This window comes from Malaclemys terrapin, chromosome 18 (genome assembly GCF_027887155.1).
Source record: "Malaclemys terrapin pileata isolate rMalTer1 chromosome 18, rMalTer1.hap1, whole genome shotgun sequence".
In the NCBI taxonomy this organism is placed as follows: domain Eukaryota; kingdom Metazoa; phylum Chordata; order Testudines; family Emydidae; genus Malaclemys; species Malaclemys terrapin.
In genome coordinates, this window is record NC_071522.1 from 10484794 (window position 1) to 10509347 (window position 24554).

At 42.6% G+C, this 24554-nt stretch overlaps 1 protein-coding gene across 1 annotated transcript in view; it reads right to left on the reverse strand.

Moving 5' to 3' along the window:
* CCDC92B (coiled-coil domain containing 92B) overlaps positions 1-13803 on the reverse strand; it is a 53271-nt gene extending 39468 nt beyond the window's left edge. The window contains exon 1 of the mRNA XM_054008316.1: positions 13698-13803. Coding sequence (XP_053864291.1) covers positions 13698-13751 — 54 coding nt within the window. The 5' untranslated portion in view covers positions 13752-13803. The remainder of the gene's footprint in view (positions 1-13697) is intronic.
* Positions 13804-24554: the final 10751 nt, after the last annotated feature.

Sequence of the window (24554 nt, forward strand, 5' to 3'; positions counted from 1 at the left end):
TAAGTTTTCTATCTGACTTTAGACACCCAGCACCTGATGGTTTTTTGTTTCTGTTTTTGTTTTTTTTAGAATACATAGCATTAGATAGCACTTCATATGTTCAAAGCACAGCTCCCATTGATTTTGTTTGCAGCTGAGAGTACTTGACACTTCTGCAAGTCAGGCACTGAATGAGGCAGGGGTCCAGTGCAAAAAATAGGATGTGATCATGTGTTTAAAGACTGCATCATAATGCCTAGGCACAAGGAGGCTGAATTAGACATTGTCTAACTTTTGAGTGTTGACTTTGAAACCTTAATGTTTTAGTGTGTGCATGTGTATAAAATATTATATATAATGGGATGGTGAAAGCACTGTTGAGGAATAACATGCTTAGTCAAATTGTGCTCGGTTACTGATATAAACTGGAGCAAGTCCACTGACTGAATTTTACACCAGCAGAACTGAGAGCAGTTGGTCCTTGGTATAGGGAAGTTCCTTCACTAATTCTTAAAAGCAGTCCCCAGTGTAAGATAAAAATGTCCTCTATTTTACTATCTACGTCTCCAGTGGAGAGGTTAATACAGAGCACTCTACAGTGAATGTCCTCTCTCGTTTAGAGAGAGGCTTGAAACCAAGCTCAAATCCGCATAATCCCTAGGTTGGAAGCTGGACTCTGATCTGGATCCAAATTCTGTAGCTGGTCCCTATGATCTGTAACAACATCTTCACCCAAATCCAGACACCAAACTTTGGAGAGGGATTTGTTTCTGGATTCCGAGCTGCAATTTGCAGCTCAGCCCCGTCTCTAGGACATCCTGACCTCTTAAAGAAATTGCCTTTCGTGAATCCACTTCTTTGTCCCTCCTAGAGCTAGAGTGCATGTGAATACTTTGTATGAGGCTTTCAGTAGGACTGGGGCCTAAGGTGAAGCCGCTTCTATCAGAAGCAGTGGTGATATGGACTAAGACTCTGAAATAGTTTGAGAGAAGCAGGGGAAGCGCCATTGCTTGGGACATTTAAAAACAAGTCAGGCCGTGGCACCAGAATCAGTTTTTTAGCTAGGAAGGATATAATTGTATCAGAATTTGTGGCTAACACCCCTGCTCTTTCCAAAACTGTCGTGTTTCCTAAGGACCAAAAGTAAGTTAAGACGTTGGTTTTATTTCAAAGAAGGCAAGTCCAAAAGCACTGTGGTCTCCAACCTCCCTACCCGCCTAATATTATGATGGGGGCATTGGTTCAGGACTGAGGGGAGGACGGAGGTATCACTTACTGAATCACATGACCACTTCTTGCAGCTCCTAGGTTTTCCTTGGAGGTCTCCTATCCTAGTATTGCCCTGGCCTGAACTTGTTCAGTTTCAGAAACAGCAACAGCAATTATATGCAGAAAAGGCTGCGGTGTATTTCCTTTCCCATACATCTTACAGTTACGCTTTAAAAGTAGATGCCCTGGAGCCAGAGTCCTCGCTGAGTGGAGTTGCATCTGGGACAAATTCACCCCTGAGTGGAGTTACATCAGGGTGAATTTGGCCCATCAGTTATTATTTGACAAGCTACATACTCTGAATGCATGAGATCTAATGCATGAAAAATACAATATGCTCTGTCTCACCCAATTAGTATTATGTGGCAAGGAGATTCGTATCCTCTTATAGAGGAAGAACAATCTTTGCTGGTAATTCACATGACGGACAAGTGGTGGTGTCCACTCTGTTTCCCGGAGGCTGAGCTCCTAGAGGTTAGGGAGTTCATCACTACATGTTAACTTCTTCTGTAATGGTGCTGCATTAGCCTGCCTTGCTGTGCCGCTGCACAGCAAAGATAAAAATAAACCTCAAAGAATCTGTAATCTTGGGAAACACCATCACATGTGGATACAGCAGCCATCCTTATTCCAGGCATAAAACCCAGAGGGTGGGGGAAACAATAGATTTTATTTGTAGCAAACCATGTTGATGATTTGTGCTTGCACTCCATCCTTTGGAAGATTTTGCCAGCATCATTCCGTCATTTAGAAGCTATTCCCATTTCTTTTTTCCTCCACATCTGATGCCCTTTGCCAAGTTCAACATTAAGCCAACGCTTTAGATTATGCTTACAGCCCACAGATTTTTACTTTTGTGCATTTTAACTTAATTTGGTGGCATTCCTCCCAATCAAATAAGCTTGATTACTGTAATAAGCCTCGGAAAACACCAGTTTCAATACTTTCTGTTGCCAAAACCTCTTTAAATTTGAGAGAGCCTTAAAATCAGGACTTCCAAAATCAGGCACTAAAGCTAAACTAATATCAGTAATTTTTTTTGCCATATTTACAGTGCTACTGTTGTGATCACTTGCTGATAACCAGATACTAGAGTGAACTTTTCTAATACTTTGCATTGTTTAGCACTTTTCCTCCACAGATCTCATTGAACTTTTCAGATCTTCATTGATGCAGCCATGCCATACCCCTGGCTAGGTGGCTTTAGACCCAATTTATAGATGAGGGAAACTCAGCCACAGAGGTTAGTGACTTGTCTGACTTATCACCTGGCTGGGAAGTCCTGACATTCAGACCTTGCTCTAACTACTAGATAGCTTACCTTCTCAGTAAGATTTTTTTTTTTTTTTTTTAAATTAAGGATTGTTTTTTGATGGCTAAGACCATACCATCCACTGGCATGGAGCAGAAGGTCTTTTTTTGGGGCTTTCTTATGTGATGGCTGCCATCTCGGCTGACCCACAGGGGATTGAGTGAGGCTTGGGGGGAGGGGGGGCGGCACCTCTAGAGCTAAAAGCATGAGCGCCTGCAGCTTGAGCAAAATGGTGAAGGCTCCCCAGATGTGGCAGGAACAGACATTTTCTGCAGATCAGGCTTAGGGAGGAACCTGTAACCCCTACTCCCCAGAAAGACTGGTCCTTAGCTCTACCTCCACTGTGCAGAGTTAGTGCTGATGGCTTTCTGTGCTTTTAGGAAGAGAGGTGTGGACTTTGTCCCAGTCCCACTCCTCTGCTGATCCCAGTGTGTTTCCACTCCTTTGAACGATCCTTTGCTTCCCGAAGAGCCAGAGGTGAAAGTAAGCCAGTACAGCGTATCTGCAAGAGCCAGTATGCCGTGCGGGACCGGACCGGCTTCTCCAAGCTGGTGATTTAAAGGGCCCGGGGCTCCCTGCAGCAGCTGGAGCCCCAGGTCCTTTAAATCTCCTCCCAAGCCCGGCTGCCGGAGCCCTGGGGTAGCGGTGGCAGGGCTCTGGTGGCGATTTAAAGGGCCCGGAGCTCCACTGCAGTAGCAGCAGCCGGAGTCCCGGGTCCTTTAAATCGCCCTGGGGCACCCAGCTGCCTGTGCAGCTGGTAGCTCCGGGGGTGATTTAAAGGGCCCGGGTATTTAAAGGCCAGGCCTCAACCGGAAGAGGCCACGCCCCTTGCTCAAGACTCCGGCCAGGGCTGGCTCCAGGCACCAGCTTCTCAAGCAGGTGCTTGGGGCGGCCGCTCCGGAGAGGGGCAGCACGTCCAGGTATTCGGCGGCAATTCAGCGGACGGTCCCTCACTCCGCCTGGGAGCGAAGGACCTCCTGCCGAATTGCCGCCGCAGATCGCGATTGCGGCTTTTGTTTTGTTTTGGCTGCTTGGGGTGGCCAAAACCCTGGAGCCGGCCCTGACTCCGGCATACCAGTAAGTCCTTTAAGTTACTTTCACCCCTGCCAAGAGCTCTGTATTAGCTATTTAAAATGGAGCTATGCCAGTTTACACCAGCTGAAGATAGGTTTGTCAGAATTCATCTCCTTTTAAATGGATACAAAATGATGCTGATCATCCTCATGAGCAAAGCTGCCAAGAAGCCTTCTGAACAGTGAGGCATTTGGGCTGGGGGGAGGGATAGCTCAGTAGCTTGAGCATTGGCCTGCTAAACCCAGGGTTGTGAGTTCAATCCTTGAGGGGGCCACTTAGGGATCTGGGGCAAAATCAGTACTTGGTCCTGCTAGTGAAAGCAGGGGGCTGGACTCGATGACCTTTCAAGGTCCCTTCCAGCTCTAGGAGATAGGATATTTCCAATAATTTAATTTAAGATTGCTTATTGGTGGTTGGCTTAACTCTGCTTGATGGTAAAACTCCCCTTGACTTCAATGGGAGCAGAGTGGGGCTAACCAACACTGAATGCTTTATTTTTACATCTGATGTCAGGCTTACATTTGTCAACAAGGACTGAAACGGGGGTGCACCAAATCTGTGACGCTGTGTTCAGTTGCTTAGAGCCATGAGCCACAATTAATATTCTCTTTTCTTATGTGCTGCTGGGGGTATTGAACTGAAATTACTCATTGTTGCAGTCCCAGAAGAGTAAAAACCAGGATCTCTGTTCTGATCATTCCATTGAAATCCATGGGCTCACTCCAGATTTGCCCTGGCAGTATTGCTGAGATTAGTATTTGGATTCTTCAAAACCCCAAAAAGAGGGAATTTGGATAAACATGAATGTAGCTTGTAGTTTTCCATTGGCTACCACTGGGAGCCATTTATGAATGCAAAGTAACAAGACTTCTGGTCTTCTCATGTTGTTTCCACCATCTAGATTGAACCATTCATGGGAGGTCCAGAAGCTCATGAGATTTGTAAACACAAATAGATAGAAAAGGCCAGATCCACATTTATATTATTGCCACTTTATGCAATGCTGGAAAGTATAATTTTATACCTGCTTTAAGGTCCCTTTACATAGGGAGTGATAATGTAAATGAACATCAAGCGCAAATACTCCTTTGCCTATTTACTGCTGCATGTCTGGATAGCCCATGTAAAGGTGTCTAGGGGTCCCTGACTCCCCCAGGAAGGCATGTCTTCCAAATCTCAATCCAGTCCTTAAATTCTAGCTTTTTTTCCCCCCCAAATCTAGTAAAATCCAGGTCTATATAAGTTTGACTTCCCAATTATTCCTATTTTTCTGTGTGGAAGCAATATAACTTCTTAGTCCTGTTCATTAGTTTTCTCTGGCAAGTCCATCCCATTTCAGAATGTTTAGGCTGGGAACAAAAATATCATTAGCATTTTCATCCCATTCAAAACACAGCACTAGCAGCTGGATGCTAATAGATCACCAAACTGTGATCCATTCTTAACCATCTTATTTTAGTTATAAGTGATCAACAATAATGGGCAAAGCTGAAAGCCTGTCATGATGATGGCACACAACAATTTCAGCTGAGCTGGCACTCCTTTTTATTTGCTATCTTATAAATATCTAATAAGTGCTCATTGAATGCTAGGGGGATATTTTATTTATGGCTGTATGTTTGTTACAGTAGTTGTGGAATCCTTTTTAATGGCTTCTGTGATTATAATGCATTTGCCCATAAATTCTCCGTCTTCCTGGCTCTATTGTTCAGGCATCATGAGACTCTGCAAATACAAATCATATTGCAGCGAAGGACAAGTTCTGCTCTCACTTACCCTGGTATTAATCTAGACTAATTCCACTGCCTCTGGATTTATGGAGATGTAACCAAGATCAGAATTTGCCCTAACGTGAATATCCGGAAATTCATAAAGGTGAAATTTATCCAGATTTTTCAACAGGGTTTCTCAAGGGAAGCTGTGGGAATCACATCTCTGGACACATCTGTCACTAGGCTGGACAGAGTACTTAACTGTGTGTGTGTGTGTGTGTGTGTGTATATATATATATGTGTGTGTGTGTGTGTATATATATATATATATATATATATATATATATATATATATATATATATATATATATACACATACACACTTATTTTGAAGTGATATTGTCCTGTCTACATTAAATGTCTCTACTAGAATTGGTTGAAAATTTTCAATTGAACCTAATTTTCACTGGCAAATAGCTTCCCCCCACCCCCAAATGGGGGGGGGGAATGAATTAAAACCCCTCTGACATTTCCTCAGTAAATATTAAATTAAGGAGCCTGGTTTTGCTTCTTTGAAAAAATGTTAATGGACACTGTCACCACTTTCTAACTAGCTCTAGCTTCCAGTGATCTGGTTCTCTGGCCTCTAGTATAGATACAGCAGGAATTTTTCCTGAGTAAGGACTGCAAGCTTTGCTCCAAGTCCATTAGAAGCCCGAACACTCTCCACTGATTTACACTAGTGTACATGAGGAGTAATTCCACTGAAGTCAGGGGAACAGATGGGGGGGGGGGCCCTCAGGAGACCTGGGTTCTACTACTGACTCCCCTGCTAGGTATCCTTGCGTGAGTCACTTCAGAGCCATGTCTCAGTTTCCCCATGTGTAAAATGGGGATAAAGTGCTTGAGAGTTACTGATTGAAAAGCCCTATATAAGAGCTAAGTATTAATTATTAAACTAAATGCAGTTACACTGGTACAACACCAATATGAAGTTAGAAACAAGGTCTAAGGCATTTAAACATATTAGATGTATCATGCTCCTTTGACTAGCACAGTGGCTGACCTAGTTCTCATAGGGCCTGATGCAGCAAAGCACTCAGAGGGAGATTCCCCAAGACCGTAAGATGCCCAACTCCTATTTGAACTTCTGGAAATCTCCCCCTTAAGCATGTGCTTGACTTCAGTGGGACTACTCACCTGCTTAAGGCACATGCTTCAGTGCTTTGCTGAACAGAGGCCTTAAAGCTGAACTTCTTCACAACTTCTAAGTTTTAGGGAGCTGCTGTATCACCAGGGGGCATGTGTGAAATTGCTGTGACCATTAATGAGAATGGCACGATTGTGTTGACACGACAGGCACTTAGTTGTGTTCATTGGAACACCATGGCATCATTGGTAAGAAGGCACAGTCATGCTGCTGTCACAAAGGGCAGACAGCAGAGAAGCCGGAAATGGAACAGCTCTATTGAGTCATCGTCTACATTAGCTGGTGGAGGCGGGGGTTAGGGTTAGGGTCAGGGTCAGACCAGGGTTGAAATGCAGTGATATGGGGATAGCCCGCTGTGGCATGAGAGGTTTCTCAGGGCTGCCATTCTGTCACCTTTCACAAGCTCTAAACCCACTCTTCAAATGTTTTCATTTTTAAACAATGAATCTTCTGTTCCCCTTCTATTTATTGTGCTTCTGTATATTATAACCATTACTAAGGCTAATTCAATCTGTGTTCTGATAACGTTTATAACCTGCTCAAGTGTTTGTTTTATATTATTGGAACCCTATGGCTGAATTACTGCCTTACGGTAGCAATCTGCCCATCCATTAACCTACCTGGATTGCTTAAGGATTTTTAAATCTGATGCTCGGTGAATGATTGTTTCCTTTCTTTTTTCTCTTTGCCTTCTCTGTAAAGTAGAGAGAGCGACAATTCATTGAGCATTTAGTTCAATGAATATAGGTGAGATTCACAAGATTTAACTGCTGTGCCATGTTGCAAGATGGAGAAACTATGCACAGGTCATTGTCTGTAATTCCTGATGTAAAGTATTTTTTCCTATTGACCAAGGAACAGTTGATTAATGCTTTACCCTTCTGTAGCATCTTCCATTCAATTATCTCAAATCACTTTACTTTGAGGACCTTCACAAACACTAACAAACTCATAGCCCCCTCGTGGGGGTAGGTACATACCTATATCCCTGTTTTCTATAGGAATGCTGAGGCACAGAGGTTAAGGGTCTGATTTTTTTCAGAGATGCTGAGCACCAGTGCTTCCTTCTCATTGACTCGCCATTGAGGTGGCGAGTATATAGCAGCTATGAAAATCGGGTACCAAGAGCTGGATCCAATGCCCATCAAAGTCAACAGAAGGCTTCCGCAGTGGGTCAGTCCCTACATGACTTGCCTGTGGTCACACAGGCAATCTTTGGCAGAGTTAGGAAAAGAAGCCAGGTCTCTTGTACAGTCTTGGTCCAACACTTCTCCATCACTTGAAGTCTTTACACTGAAACCAGGTGCCTTTCTAAAAGATGTGCTCTGATTCAACCCCAGCTACTGGGCTTGATTCAGGAATTCCTGCAGATCAGCGACCCTAGAACTTCAACCAGGAGATAAGACTAAATGATCACAATGGTCTCTTCAGGTCTTAATCTCTGAAAGTCCCCCTCACTATTGGTTCAACGTACATTTTAATTAAGTGCAAAATCTTTGATTTACTGGCAGGCAAATGTTTGCAAAGGATTTTTTAAAAAATAGACCATTTTTAAACCCCAGGCAGGAGCCTGATTTCAACTAAACTGAAGAATTCTGAACAGATTTATTACTAGTAGATAAACTCCTTATGTTGACTACTTGGAATACAACATAAACTTTGCTGCTTAAGTTAGTGGCCCAGGGTTTTTGTTCTGGGCTGTGAATTTTTGTGCATCAGTCCTGCAAAGGGAACCAGGCAGATTTCTAAAGGTATAATAGCATTTGTACACTGATCCCTTTGCAGGATTGGGCCTTTAGTCATTAATCACGCATACCACTTTGTTCATTTAAAATTTAATATCTCTAGGTCCAACCTATCTTACTTTCCTTTTTAAAATAGTACAGAAATGGGCCTGATCCCCTCACGCAGGCAAAACTCTATTTTCTCAAAGATGCTCAGCTTTAAGCTAAGGAGATAGGCACTCAGCCAGATTATTTAGGCGTCTAAAGATGCAGATGGATGCCTAGTTGAATTTTCAAAAGTGCTTAAGTAAGTTAGGTGCCAACTCCTATTGAAACCAAGGGGAGTTAGGTGCCTAGACGGCTCATGAGGTTTTTTTCAAAAGCACCTATCTGCATCACTGGGCATCTTTTGAAAATAACCACTGAGTACCCAAATACTACTGAGTCAATGAAAGGTGGGTGCTTCACTCCTCTTATGCTCCTGTGAAATTCTGTCTTAATATTTGAGTAGAAAACAAGGCCATATTGTGGCTCTTTAACCTAAAATATTGCACTGAAATATCTGCACATTTTCAGACAGGGAAAATGGAACTAGGTTCTCCATTGTGAAAATATGTGCAGTAGAAACACACAGTTGCCTTTCCAGGTGAGATCTAATGAATTATGTAGGGAGTTACAGTTGTAGCAAAATTTTGGAATAAAACCCAAGAAAAACTGATATTTCTCCTTGGCTTGGGGAAATGCTTTGCACCTCTTGGGTTTCTGATTTGATATCTCCTTTCTAGCCTCCTTTCTAGCTGGCTTCCATTTTGGTAACATGTAATCACCACTCTTCTCTTCCCAGTTAAATAGCTCATAATTGGTGAAATTCACTTGTTTGAAGGCTTAAATAGATCTTAAGTGGTGCTTAGGCCTTGGGCTGGCAATTTCTCTGGATAAGTTGCTGTCTGTCTGTCCTGTGTGGATGAAGTCAAAGGTGTCCAGTTTACATAGTGTCTGATCCTGCAGCACTGGTCATTGGGAGTTTTGCCATTGGCTTCAGTGGGAACAGGATTAGGGCCTTCATGAGACACTTCCTATCAATGAATAAACAAAACTGGGTCCTCCCCACCTGAAGTTTTGTACCCTTTAGTTTTTTAATATCTATTCTGATACACGGGGAGTGGTTCAAATCTACACAAGCCATTTGAGAAGATAGTATTGGTATTCATGCACACCTGTTGGTCATGGGTAAAATTTCAAAATGTGCCCAAGTGCCATTTTCAAATGGGCCTTGGGGACTTAGGTACCTTCAAAAATGTTACACCTTGCATTAGCAACTAAGCGTGGACATTGGGATACTCTGGCATCTCCACTGACTCATTGGATGGTCCTGGGCAAGGCATGTAGGGCCAGATTTTGAAAGGTATTTAGGCACCTGAATGTGCAGCTAGGAGTCTAGTGGGATTTTCAAAAGTGCCAGTATGCCTAACTCGCATTGATTTCAGTGTGAGTTAGGAGTGTAAATACCTTTGAGAATCTGGTGCTCTTGATACTTCTGAAAATCCCACTAGGGGCCTCTCTGCTTCTTTAGGCATCTAAATACCTTTCAAAATCTGGCCATTTATGTATTTCAGTGCCCCCCAAAGATAAAATGGGGTTAATCCTTACCTATAACACACAATGATTGTGAGGGTTAATTGAAAGTGGCCTGAATTTCTGGGGTACTGAGCACCTGCAGTTCATATTGCAGTCAATGGGAGTGCATGCCCAAGGCCTCTGAAAAGAAACCTGATGAGTTAGGTGCCTAAAGATGACTTTAGTTACCTGACCTTAGGCACTCAAACTTGAAAATTGTGGCCAGAACATTCCGCGCTCCCTATTGTATTGGCTGATTGGCTTGGTAGGAGGGATCATTCGAAGGTGATGTGCTTTTATTAAGCCATGTTCTTTGAAACCTGGGCTCTTTTTTTAAAGTTAAATAATAGATGAAGCAGAAATGTCATGGTCATCCCTTCCGATGCATGGAGATCTAGGAACTGGGTTTCAGTTTATATGGATTATACTTTTAAAAGCGCAATCTTTTTCTCCACCGTCCTGCTCCTAAAGGAGGAGGAATCTGGGGCACTGGGCAGCATACTAATGAAGACAAGGAGGGATTTCTGAGGAGGGGAAAGAAGTAGAATCTTTCACGTCGGTGTTGCAAATTCATATCCAGCTCATGTGGGCAATGATTTAACGGTCAGACCATTGGGTGGTTGTTCAGTAGCCTCGTGAAATGTGTAGTCTGTCAGTTCCCTTTGGACTAGCAAAGCCAGACTCTCCTCAAACTGGCAGCTTAGAAGGGACCTAAGAGTGGATGGAACAGGCCCTTTGGGTCAATGAGAATCTGGCCCATAGGATCGACATTAACATTTTTATTTATTAAATGTCAATATTTTGCACTTTTGCCTTTTCAAAGCTTTATGTAAAAACGCTCCTGAGTTGACACTCATTAGCACGCTTGTTGGCAGTCTCGGCAGTGGGACCAAGGTTTCAGTGGGCATGGAGAATTCACACTACTCTCGCCCCTAGAAATGATCCTTCCTAGGCAGTGCTGAGAGACGTTGGTAGAGCCGTGCGGAGAAAGTTTGTCTGTTGCAACTCCTGCTATACACTACTCCACCAAAGTGCCTCACCTGGAGGCAGTTCATACTGCACAGGCTCTTTAGGTAAGCAGAGGACTTGTGCTGGTGAAACATGCTACACTAAAATAAACCAACTAGAAAAGAGCAGTGGTTCTCAAACTCTGTATTGGTGACCCCTTTCACACAGCAAGCCTCTGGGTACGACCCCCCCCATAAATTAAAAACACTCTTTAAAATATTAAACACTATTGTAAATGTTGGGGGTGAAGGCTGACCAGCTCGTGACCCTCTGAGGGGTGTTAACCCCCAGTTTGAGAACCCCTGGAAAAGAGGATTAGTTCATTTTAGGTTGGTCTCCTGGTTAAGGCTTTGGACTGGGTCTCCGGAGATGTGGGTTCAGTTTCCAGCTTGGCCACAGACTCCCTGTGTGACTCTGGGCAAGTCACTTAATCTCTCTCTCATTTCTTCATCTGTAAAATGGTGGTGATGCTTCCTTTCTTTTACCCTTTGTCTTGTCACTTGAAACTGTAAACTCTTGGGGGCAGGCACTCTCTTACTGTATGTGCATACAGTACCTAGCACCATGGGGTCCTGATCTGTATGTGCCTCTGGGTGCTACTGTAATACTAATTAATAATAGTCACAAGTAATGAAGTAATTCAACCAGTGTTTGAAAAGTAGACGGAATGATCAGTGCCGTTTCTAATCTACTAACGGATGGCTTTTGTTGTATAGTCAGCTAGTCTAAGTCTACAGGAGAGAGAGGTGTGATTTATCCTGCTTATATACACACACTTGCACTAGCTCAAGTATGAATAGCAGTGTAGCCACAGCAGCAGAGGCAGCGCTTAGGTAAGTTTGTACTCGGCGCGACTAAACTGCTTATACTCCTGCGAGCTTGATGAGAACTAACATGAGTATGTGTACCCAAGCAGGGGAATCACACCCCTGGCTCATAGTGTAGACGCAGCCTAAGAAGACGCTTTCAGGCTAACATTGTACTGAATACCAAAATGTTGGCTAAACAAAAGCAAAAGATTTAATTTCTGATTATGCATTTCTTGTGTGTGTGTGTGTGTGTGTGTGTGTGTATAAAATATGTTGGTATTTATGTATACAGACCAAGGAACAACACACTACTAAGGCCCAATCTTTACTCATGTAAATTGTATCCCCATAAATGATAAGCTAGCTAGTTTAGCAGTCAGGAGACCTACTCAAGGGGCCAGATCTTTCAGACTTTAGTTCCCCAATCTCTCCCACTGCGTTTTCCTAAAATAACACACACTCACAGCATAATTACTGATATATTATATACATTGATAGCACCTTTGACTTGAAGATCTCAGAGTGTGTGTGTGTGTGTGTGTGTGTGTGTGTGTGTAAAAATATTGCACTGGTATTGTGAGGCTTAATCTTTTTCCTTTTGCGGAAAGTTAAGGACAGGGAGGTTGAGTTCCCAGGGTCCCAGAGGCAGTGGCAAAGCCAGGATCAGAAACTGGAGGCAAAATCCTGATACTCCTCCCACCCCCAACGCTGTCATTGGCAAAACTCTCATTGACTTTAATGGTGCCAGGATTTCACCAAAAGATTCCTATTTGCTAGTCTTATCTCTTTTACCCTGATTTAAGCTTTAAATTAATATATGTGAATGAAAAAGCTGTTTCCTATCAATTATTTAAACATTCCTGCCTGAGTAACAGCCAACAGCTAAGGTTTTTTATTTCACTGCATAAGTTAAACATAAAAGGCCAACTTCTGTTCTCTTTGGCTTCACGGGAATTACTCTAGGTTCATGTTAGCATTGCTGGGAGCAGAATTGGGGCACAATCAACACTGTGCAGAGATCCTAAGAAGTGATTCCTTTGGCCTGATCCTGGACTCACTGAATTCAGTGGTAAAACTCTCATGAACTCTACCTATTTTCACCAGCAATTGCGGAGTCTTATGCACTTCTGAAACCATCATCTTCACCAGCAGCTCCAGGAAGGAAGAGCTATCAGCCCCTCTGTGAGGGGCTAGGCAACTTCTAAAGCTGCACCAAGAAGGGCTCCAGGCACCTTCAGGAGGAAAAATTCCCCTGGGTTACACAAGACCCCTTCACTGCTGTAGGTCTAAAACCCGACTGCATATCCTTTTAGGGAGATGCTACTTCTGCTGGCCCTAGAAAAGCTAAATCTTTGCTAGCTCTCTGATTCCTGCAGGAAAGGACTGCAGCTTGGAACCACTTTAAAGCCCCTCATTAGCTGGAGAGCACAAAGGAATGCTCTCCTGTGGCATGGAGAGAAAGGAGGCTTATAAAGGCTTTTAATAACTTAGCATTGGCAGGGATATCAGAGCCACCCCCAGCCATCAAAAAGCTTGGGTTCACTACCCACCCCCTGCGCGCCTTGCACCACCCCAGCCTCAGTGAAATGGGCCTTGTGGGGACTCAGGGCATTGTTTGAATTAGAGAAGTTATTGTCAGGGTCACTGAACTAACGCTGAACCCATTAGATTTTAGTCTTTAATTCTTTTCTGAGTTTAACCAAGCACCAAAGATGCGCCCCCTCCCCACCCACAGCCTATTCTAAAGGAGAGGACAGATCTGAGCATCACGCAAAGTCATCCTGTGCTGTGTCCTGATCATCCTAGTTCTGAAGCTACTCCAGATCTTAGTCCCACTCAGCTAAGGTCACTTATAAACACCAGGAGTCCCCATGCAATCATGCCTTCCTCATTTTCTCTCCCCCCCCCCCCACACACACATCTCCAAGACCAGATCTCCCCTGCTGACCACCCCCCCCCTACAACATGCCCATTTTCTCTTACCTGAGAGGAAAGAGGAGGCGACAGGAGAACGGGCTGGCAACTGCAGGGGGTCATCCAGGGAGGTGTTGCACAACTGCTGGACAAGGACAAAGCTTGTTGGGGTGGAGGAAGGGGGGAGGCTTAGAAAAGACAGTGCCACCTCCAAGCGTTCACCCGCATCCCCCAAACCCACCCCCCAAAATCCTCAGATGGGGGGGGCACTGCAACCCCCCGCAGCCCCTCTCTCCCTTCTGCCCTAGATCTGCTCCCGAGTCTCCTGGCGCCCCGGCTCCGACCTGGCGGTCTCCATGGCAGAGCGGTGCCCGGGTCCCCCCCAGCTCAGGACGGGGTCGCAAGGCGCAGGCCCCCGGCTCCCGGGGAGCGCAGCTTCCAGCCAGCGAAGGCGTAAACACACAGCAACGTGACCGGAACTGGTGAGCTCAGAGCCGGGCTGTCTGCACAGGCGGGGAGGGGATGGCTCCACTGACAACCTCCGAGTGATGAAATCCTCCGGGAGCGGTGCCCGCTGCACTGGGGGAGGCGGATTCCGCGCCGGGGGCTGGAAATCACCCCAGCAAGGAAGCTGCCTGGGTGGGAGCCCTGAGCTCCCTCCAGCCGCCCATGGCTTGCAGCTCTGCCAGGCTATCCCAGGGAGAGGCCAAGCGCCCAGAGCGGATCCCAGCAATGCAGAAACCAGCAAAGGCGTTGGGCTCCCAGCTTAACAGCTGATCCAGGGGAAAGGCAGAATCCAGCTCTGCTCGCCGTTGGGTAGAGCCGTGCTGTCCAGGGTGCTGAAAAGTGAAGGACTCCCTCTCCTCCAGCCACCCATCGCCTTGGCAAATGCCTCCGGAGTTGCATTCAGCTCACGAAATGATTCCTCGACCACTTCCCACGGCGGTTTTTTTTTTTTGTTTGTTTTAGTCGTCTTTGGAAGCTGTTCAGGACTCTAATCTTGCCTTCAAAAAAAAAAAAATAGCTCCCAACCTTGTGGGATTTTATGCCTGGCACATGAGGAAGCTGCGACTGCTGCTTCCAGCTATTTAGCTACTTTAAAGAGTAGGGGCACATATTTTATTGTTCAGTGTATAAATGGTGACCAACAAATATGGCATAGGAGAAGGATTTAAAAAAAGTCAGTGGGAAGAGTGTGTGTGTGTGAGAGAGACATGGAGACAGTGTTCAGGTCTGTTCCCCTCACCTCTGGATTGGTTTGGAAAAAACTAGAAAAATTAAAAAAAATTAGTGAAAAATGGGAAGGGGAATTCCTTGAGAATGTCTAGAGAATTGTTTACCCCCAGTTTGGTGCAAGTTCTACTCAAACACTTTCTCTGCATATGTATACATACAAATGGAGCTACCCTGATCTGGCCTAGTGTGTGATATTCTTGGAATCCATGTGTGGGGTTTCATAATATAGATCTAGTTATTCTAAAACTACACACACAAATACCAAGAATAATCTATACTAGACCAGATCCTCAGCTGGTGTAAATAGCTTAGTTGACATCACTAGATTGACCGCAATGTGTAGTCACATCAGCTGAAGCTCTGGCCCACGAAGGTCATTCAGCTATGAAAAGTGTTCCCCAAAACACCACAAAAATGCAACACTTCCCAAAGGGTTTCTTAAGGCAAAAGCCAGAGAAAATAGACAAGTTTTGCAGCAGGCCCCAAACCCAGCCTACTGAAGATTTGTTAGAGAGCCCCTTGCGTCGATCAATTAAATGTTCTCACCATTTAGGTGGGATTGCAAGTCATTTGTGTGATGCTAAAAACTTGTCTAGAAAGAGTTCCCTAGAAGCTACAATCAGAAAACCTGTTTGTTGCTGCTTATCGATTATGGGCATTGCAATTATAATAAATAATACGTCACACTTTTCAGCTTTTCATTCATAGATCTCAAAGCAGTTCACAAAGGCAGAGGCCCTGGAGGTTTTTCGCCTTCCTCTGCAGCATGGGGCATGGGTCACTTGCTGGAGGATTCTCTGCACCTTGAAGTCTTTAAACCATGATTTGAGGACTTCAATAACTCAGACATAGGTTAGGGGTTTGTTACAGGAGTGGGTGGGTGAGATTCTGTGGCTTGCGTTGTGCAGGAGGTCAGACTAGATGATCGTAATGGTCCCTTCTGACCTTAAAGTCTGAGTGAGCAAAAAATGATGCTCTCCATTTAACAATTGGAAAACTGAAGTGAAGTGACTTGCCCGAGGTCTCAGACCCAGATCTTTAAAGGCATTTAGGCACTTAACTCCCATGAGATCTTTGAGGATCTGGGCCACAGTGACCAAGCCAGGAATTGAGAGAAAGGGGTAAATCCTCATTGGGTGTAAACTCTCATTGCTCCATTGATTTCAATGATGGACTAGGTGTGATTTCATAGGTGTGTGCCATGTCTGGGACTCTGATTATTATTATTTATTTTTTAAATGAGCAGAAGGCCAGATCCTTCTCTGGTGTAAATCAACATGGCACTATTGAGTGGGGGCAATGACCTGGGTGAGAGTTTGGAGTCAATTTCCTTTATGGAGCAAGGTTAACTTACACTAAACCAGAACTGGTCAAAGAAAGGAAAAAATATTGGTGAATAATTATTAATGGGGAGGGGGAACCCTCTATCTTCAATTAATTATTCAAGTTTCTCTATCTAAGACCCAATCTCCAGCAAATGTAACGGGGAGCTCCATGTCTTTCTCACACGCATCCATTCATGCCTGCTCCTGTGGGCTTTTCTCCAAATGAGGTGCTTATAACCAATGAGTTCCTTTTGGAATGCTGAGTTAAGTGATGGATTAAAAGGAGCATAATGACTATGTCCTAATTCAGAGAAATGTTGTTGCATTATTACTGCCATCCTCACATTTGTAACGATCAGATCCACATTTGCCAATGCATAATTTATTTCTATTCGGGGTTTGCTCTGCAGGAAGGGTTATTTTTAGTGTCTCATTTTCCCTTCTCTAAATTATTTTATCCTGGAAAAACTACAAATTGTATAAATGCAAGGGGATGATTTCTGAATGCATCATGTTTCACTAGATTTGTACAATCTTCATTGATTTTTCCACTGTATAAAAGACAAGTCTGCAAATGATCAAGGTCAGACATTCAGGGACGGACAGATGCCTCCTAAATGAGGTCATTGCTCCAGGATACACTTAGACTGAAGAGAGGGGCGGTAGTGGAATACAATCTATCCTTTGTGTCCAGAATGAAGTGTGGATAAAGCATACTGCCTCTGTAGTGATTACCTAGCAGCTTGGATTCAGCTGCAATGCACACATGCTATTAACACATTTTCTAAGAGTGTTTCTCTAGCAGTTTTGTAGTGTACTAGATTAACAGGCTCTTCATTACTCCCAAAGAGCTGAGTCTCCATTTTTGATTGGAGTATGACAAAGGTCCTTCAGCTAAAGCCTCCAGACAGTCCCATTACCTAATAATATTTCAAACCAAACAATGACCATGGTGATTCTTCCTAGTGCATCCTATTATGTTAATCAGAGCCTGCTTTACTAATGGGTATGAGGGTGATCTGGCTGGGATCAGTACTATGGGGAAATTCACCCCTATGCAGAGTCCTTGCACAAATCTTATGCCAAATTAAAGTCCTAATTAAGCCCTCAAACATTCACTCTATTTCTAATCAACCTATATTGTATTTAATTGAATACATATTCATTACATTACACTGAATACATGGAAATGACTTCACTGTTGCATACTTTGCCTTGGATTTAAAGGATAACAAAGCTCTGGAATAAAGATATTCTAAAAACGTTTCCAGTGACACAAATAAAAAACTAAATCTGAAGATACTTCAATGTCAAGAACAAATTACTGGTTCACCTAAACCACTTGGCTGCTGTACTCCACAGAATGAGATTTCTGCAGTTTATTGGATGAGTATCCTTCTCAGGGGAACCCCTTACGATCGAGTGGAACCTCTTATAAGAAAGTTATTCTAGGCTAAATACTGGTCCCATTGAAATCAAGAGTAGTTCAGCCATTGACACCAATAGGCTTAGCTATGGCCTTATATACACAGGTTCACTATAACTTAGAATTACAGTCTATCCTCTAGAATGGAGTGAAGGAACTAGAGAGTGCGTGCCCAATTCTGGAAACATTTGCCATTGAGCATTGTGTTTACCCTGTAGTAAGTGTATGCACGAATGTGCCCTTTGGATTGACTTCCCTGGAGACAGAATTGCTCTATTGCTCATCACTAGGGGATTTTTTTGCTGATGTTCATTGCTTTTTATTTTGAAAGCAGTCCTATAAGAGTTCAATAAATCTCTAAGAAATAAATAAGGCAGTAAATATAGGGGAATTCTGTCTGGATTTCATGCAGTCTAGCACGCTAGGCAGTTCCTTACCTGACACTGACCTCTAGTGGCACTGACATAATATTCAATTATGACCCAGCTTATTCAAACCTATCACAGAAATTCAGTTCTGCACTATTACATTACCAATCCAAGGCCCCAGTTTTCCAATGAACCCTGTGGTTACATGGAACCTCAATGAAACCAATGGGGCTCTGCGTGGGGGCAGAAATCTGTCTCTGCAAAGCTCACTATAGGGTGAAGCCCTAAACTCCTTTGATTATGACTAATATATTGTGGGTAACATTTTCAAAAGTGCCTAAGTCCTATTTTCAAAGTGACTTAGGTGCCTACAACCCATTGACTTTCAATTTATATATTTTTAGGGCTGTCAATTAATTGCAGTTAACTCACGATTAACTCAAAAAAATTAATCATGATTAATCTGTTTTAATCGCACAGTTAAACAATAGAATACCAATTGAAATTTATTAAATATTTTTGGATGTTTTTCTACTTTTTCCAGTATATTGATTTCAATTACAACACAGTTTACGAAGCAGTCAGTGCTCTCTTTATATTGTTTTTTATTACAGATATTTGCACTGTTAAAATGGCAAACAAAAGAAATAGTATTTTTCAAATCTCCTCATACAAATTCTGTAGTGCAATCTCTTGATCACGAAAGTGCAACTTACAAATGTAGACTTTTATTTTTGTTACATAACTGCACTCAAAAACAAAACAAGGTAAAACTTTAGAGCCTTCAAGTCCACTCAGTCCTAATTCTTGCTCAGCCAGTCAAGTTTGTTTACATTTATGGCAGATAATGCTGCCCCCTTCTTATTTACAATGTCACCTGAAAGTGATAACAGGCGTTCACATGGCACTTTTGTAGCTGCTTTTGCAAGGTATTTACATGCCAGATATGCTCAACATTTGTATGCCAACATTGTAGTATGTACAATTTCTAGAGACAATAATATACTACCCTATTCCATCACCAAGGCTCCAATTCTGCGCAAACATAATCATGTGGTTAATGCACAATCAGGGACTGAAGGACCAATTTTACTAGTGCCATTAAACATTGTAAGGCACTTTTGAAAATTGTACCCAGTGTCACTTTAGCATTAGGGAGGCACCATACTTCCCATTTACTTTGGTTTTGTTATATCTACAATTAGTGTGACCAAACCCTGACTATGACAGTAACAGGCCTCGATCCTGCAGATCTTTATGCACGTGCTTAATTTTAAGTACACAAGCAGTCTCGGTTACTTTCGTGGGACTACTAGTGCGCATAAAGGCATAAATAGAAACTAAGCACCTAGCTCCTATTGGAAGACAGAGTTGGATGCCTAAGTGCCATTTATGCCTTTGAAAATCTTAATCTTTGCAAGTTCATGGTCAGTCGTACTTGATTGCAAATTTTAAATTTTCTAACCTCTTATCACTGCGAATTTTCAGAAGTACTGAGCATATCCAGCTCACATTGATTATAAGTTCTTGGCTTCTCTGAAAAGGGAGCCTCCAGCTTTTATCAAACCAGAGATTAGTAAAAATATTTCCATAATTTAAAAAGGAACACAACACAGAAGTTTGTTTTTCAAACCATAAACATCCTTCTGTGGTGTTTGCAACCCAAACATTGCACCAAAATAAAACACTATCATTGATGTCATGCTTCCAAGTGACTGTAAACAGAACCTGACTTCATGGCTTTTCTTTATGCAAACAGAGAAATCACATGGTAAACAAACAGCTTAGACAGTGAAAAATCGACTGGATCAAACCAATGCTTTCTAAGGTGTTATCAGTAACATAGATAAAGGAATGAATTTATTTGCAGTATTTGGGTCTTGCCTTTCTGCATGGGACTGCTCATCTGAACAAAAAGTTGCTCATAAAGGGCTTGATCTAACACCCAGAGAAGTTAATGGGAGTCTTTCCAATGGTTTGAATGGGTGTTGGATTGCAAGCCATGTGTAAGTGTTTGCAGAATCAGATTTTTTTTTTATTTATTTTAAAGCAAGCAATGTCCTTTTTAAATGGAGAAATTCATGATTAAGAATGGCGGTTTCCTTGTTTGGCCATTTAGTACTTTATTTTTTTTGCTTTTGTTTTCTTTTTTTCAGGAATTTCTCCAATGTACCTTTTGTTCTTTTCGCTCCAGGCTGTATTATCTTTCCCTCCTAAACTCTTTACGACCTGAGTGAGAATTAGATTGCAAATTCTTTGGGGAAAGGAATAGCTTTTTTTGTTCTGTGTGTTTGTACAGTGCCTATACGACTGGGTCCTGGTCCGTGACTGGAACTAGTGCTACAAAGATGCAAATTATTAATAACGATGTGACTTCCTGCTCTCTCCCACTCCTCCCTCTGTCTAATCTCCACTCCCCTCTAAAGCAAACCATTCAAGGGGGCTTAAGGGCTATAGGAATGGGGTTGGGGGTAGAGGACACAGTATGATGAAGGATGTTGACCTGTGGCTGATTTGCATGTAAACTAGGGGTGGAAGAGGAGTAGTCTGTGTGGGATAGAAGCTCTTACCCAATGAGATGTAATTAGAGTTGAGTGAGTAATTTACACTGGATACTTTATTCAGTGAATTTTGCCGCCTCCTTTTGCTTGTGGAACAGCTCTGAGCACGTTGTGATTTCCTCAAATGTATTCATCATTCCAACGTATTCCGGGATCAGCTGTGCAAATGTTTGGGTTGCAGGCACTATAGGGGGGAAGCGTTTCTTCATTTTAAAAGCAAATCTGGCCTGGGGCCATTTGACCTTGTGTAGGACCAATTCCTGATGCGATCCAGAAAATTGAAAAGTGTCCCTCGAATTGTGCTGAGGCTGCCGCTGGAAGAAATGAATCCTGTGCTGTAGCTAGAACCCTTCAGTGGGAGTTAATCCAAGAACATACAGAGCAGGAAGCCCAGGTCCAGATTCTGATTCCTTTAGTTATGCTGAGTAACACCTTACTCCAGAGCGGTCCCATTGATATCAACAGGCCACTGATAGAGTAAGGTCCTTCTCAACATCAGTAAAGGTATTGGAATCTGGCCCCCAGTTCTATCGTGCAAGAAACAGAACTGTTGGGTGAATCAGTAAGGAGTGTGAGGGGGTCTTGTCTACATGGAAACAGAGTGTGTGGCAAGATGGGGTGAAAACGTACGTGCTAGCTTGCTGTGTAATAACTGGCTGTATGGACCCCACTACTATGCTGAAACAACAGTAGGTCAGAGTGCACTATGGAACGGCACGGGACTCTTTTTGAATCCTGTCCTGCTATTACGGCAGCAGGTCCTGCAGGACACATGGGATCCCAGTCCCACTGCAGGGCTCGATTGACAGGTTCCACACAGCCCCGTAGAGTGGGTAAGCAAGTGTGCTGTAGATTTGCTCCCTGGCTTGTTGTCTCCATGAGGATAAGCCCTGTGCTAATCAATGGTACTGCTCTGCATAAAACCCATCACTGGGAGAAACAAGGTGTGTGTGCAGGATTGAGTTTTAAGGCACTGATTCAGCAGGTCACTTAAGTATGTGCTTAACTTAAAGCGTACAAATAGTCCTATTGATGTAAATGAGACTAGGCCTGTGCTGAGAGTTAAACCTGTTTTAAAGTCTTGATTCAACAAAGCACTTAAACACGTTTACTTTTTAATACATACTTCAGGGCCTGATTCTCAATTATCCTTCAGGCTAGTCTACACTGAGAAGTTTTACTGGTATAATTTCAGTGAGGGTTGTGGTTTTTTACCAAAATAATTATACCGGTAAAAGCCATAGCATGCGTTTAGTTGTTATGGTATAAAAGGTGCCGCCTTTTTATTCCCCTTCCCATACAGGAAGCTATACTGGTATAAAGTACCTTCATAATGACATAACTGCATTTACCCCAATGAAGGTGGGGTTCCCCCCCACCCCCAATTTTCTAGCGTAGGCAAGGCCTAAATCCCCTTTACTCTCTGCTCTGGGAGTGTAAAAGGATCTTAAAATCGGAGTAAATTAGATTTACACCAAAATCTCTTCACAGTGGTATAACAGAGCCTTAATGTAACTGGGAATTAGGGGCCAGATTTTAAAGGTATTTAGGCATGTAAAGATGCAGTAGGTAACTAATGGAATTTTCAAAGGTGTCTAAGCACCTAACAGGACAATGGAAGTTACGCACCTAGTTCCTTTTGAAAATCCCACTAGGTGGTTTTCTACGCTGTACCTAAATACCTTTAAAAATCTGGCCTCCAGCCCTTAAATCGGCATTGGCTTAACCATGTGCTTAAATTAAGCTTGTGCTTAAGTGTCTAACTGGATCAGAGACTCGGTATGTATTTAGCTCCCTTCATCTCCCAAAACTAGTCTTTAGGGCAATTTCTGCTTTAATATAATTTAATTTGACTTTAATTTTGCCTTAAATGCTATTTCTCAGCCTTATTGAGGTGTCTGGTCTTCTAATTGCTGTGAAGAATCTCATAAGAAACTCCTTTAAATGGTGCAGGACTGAAAGCTAGAGGGTTTTGATAAATTGAACATTAGCTTAATATTACCATGGGGATTTAAAAATATCGGAGACTCAAGGATATTTGCTCCAGCTAAGGAATGCAATTTGTCAGCCTTCAAAGAGATCCCGCTCTGCACGCTCACAAGAGGACAGATGAATTTAGCCTAAGCAATGTTGCTCAGTGGTTGTGGTGGCATGACCATATTTTGCAAAGGTTAAACACACTTAGCTTTGGAAAATAAATAAGAGGCAGAATCCTGAAGAGGTCCTGGTCTTGCAGGGAGATCCATACAGGCAGATTCTTGTGGCCCATTGAAATCAGTGATGTTCTTTGCTGACAGCTCCCACCTGTATAGATCCAGTTGCAGTATTCTGGCAGAAAGTGGGAGTCAATGTAATTTATGCTCACTTTATTTTGCCTTTACCCTGCTGGGGTGATGTAAATCGGCCTTAATATCAATGAGTCTGACCAGATTCATGCAAAACACTTTATTGCTGTTTCTTTCTATCACGTGTATTTATTTGATCCCCATCCCCATCTGAGCACCACACACTCTATAATTAGGCTTGGCAGAATTTGATTTTTATTTTTTTTATAATTTCAGTGGATAATATTCATGTTTATTTTAAAGGATTTTTTTAAAAAACTGTGATAATTTTGCACAACTCTGAAAATGTATGGGTTGTAAGCATTTTAGTGATTTAAATTTTCACAATGGGGGGTGTCAGACAAGAGGGATGCCAGACAATAATTAATTTAATGACCGTAGATGTTGAGATTCAAAAAGTTAAAGCATCACAGCCATTAAAACACAACTTTTCAACGTCGTATGTCAAAATATAGAAAGTAAATATCTTTAAATCAAACTCTAAGTTTGCAAGCAGCATTTTTCTCACTTTGCCTATCTGTAAATTTTCGATAATTATCGGTGGAAACACTTTTTCATCAGTTTGTGTGTAATGGTCTACTGACATTTACCAATAAAAAGCAAATCCTTCCCAAACCTATCTGTAATTTATTTATCCTCTCAACGAATACCCCTGTGATGTAGGGAAGTACTATTATCTTTTGTATCTACAGAGGAGTACTTGAGACACGGATCCTCAAAGCACTAACTCCTGTTGATTTCAATGGGATTTAGGCATCTACCTACTTCTCCAAGGTCACCCAGGAAGCCTGCGGTAGAGCAGGGAATGGAACCTACATCTCTTGAGACCCACTCTAGCATCTTGGCCACCTTTTGTATGCCAGTTGATCCTATATAGGCCTTAACCAAGATTGGAACTCTTCTATGCCATGTGTGGTACATCCTATGTACAAAGAGACAGCCCCTACCTTGAAAAGCTTATAATCTTCCATGTGAGTTTTGCTTACGTCTTGAGGATTGGTCACTTACTGCATAATAATAATAAAAGCATTTCTGTACATTGTATAGCATTTTATTTTTTAGATGGAAACTGGAGCAGAAAGCATGGTCTCATCACTTAGCAGTATCGAGTCCTCTGTTTTGGCTTGTGAATTTATAATGGGTGTGTGACAAGGGCACTACTTGATGATGGATGATTACTGCAATGAGATCCCAATCTTGGGTGATAGCTTTTATGAATAAAAACATCATGCTTTTTGTGTGTGTGTGTGTGTGTGTGAACATTAAGCCGCCAGAAAATACATCTGCCAAATAGTATAAGCATTTCTGATAAAATGTAAACAGGAAAAAAGTGCATAGAGGCCTTATAAAATCAATATCAATAAATGGATCTAACTGGAGGATTGTGTACATTGAATTGTATGGGAAACATATCTTTGAAGGGCATGTATGATTGATCCTCTGTGTATTCTACCACAGAATTTGCCATGGAATCCATCCTTCATCTCCTATTCCAAGCTCTTTTCTCCTTCTTTTATTTAGAAGGAAGGTCCTGATCCTGCAAAGACCTATGTGCATGCTTAGCTTGATCTATTTGAGTAGTCACATTGCTTCCACTGAAACTACTCATAACCCATGAAGTTAAGCATGTGCCTACATCTTTGCAAAATTGGCAGCCTTTGTTTT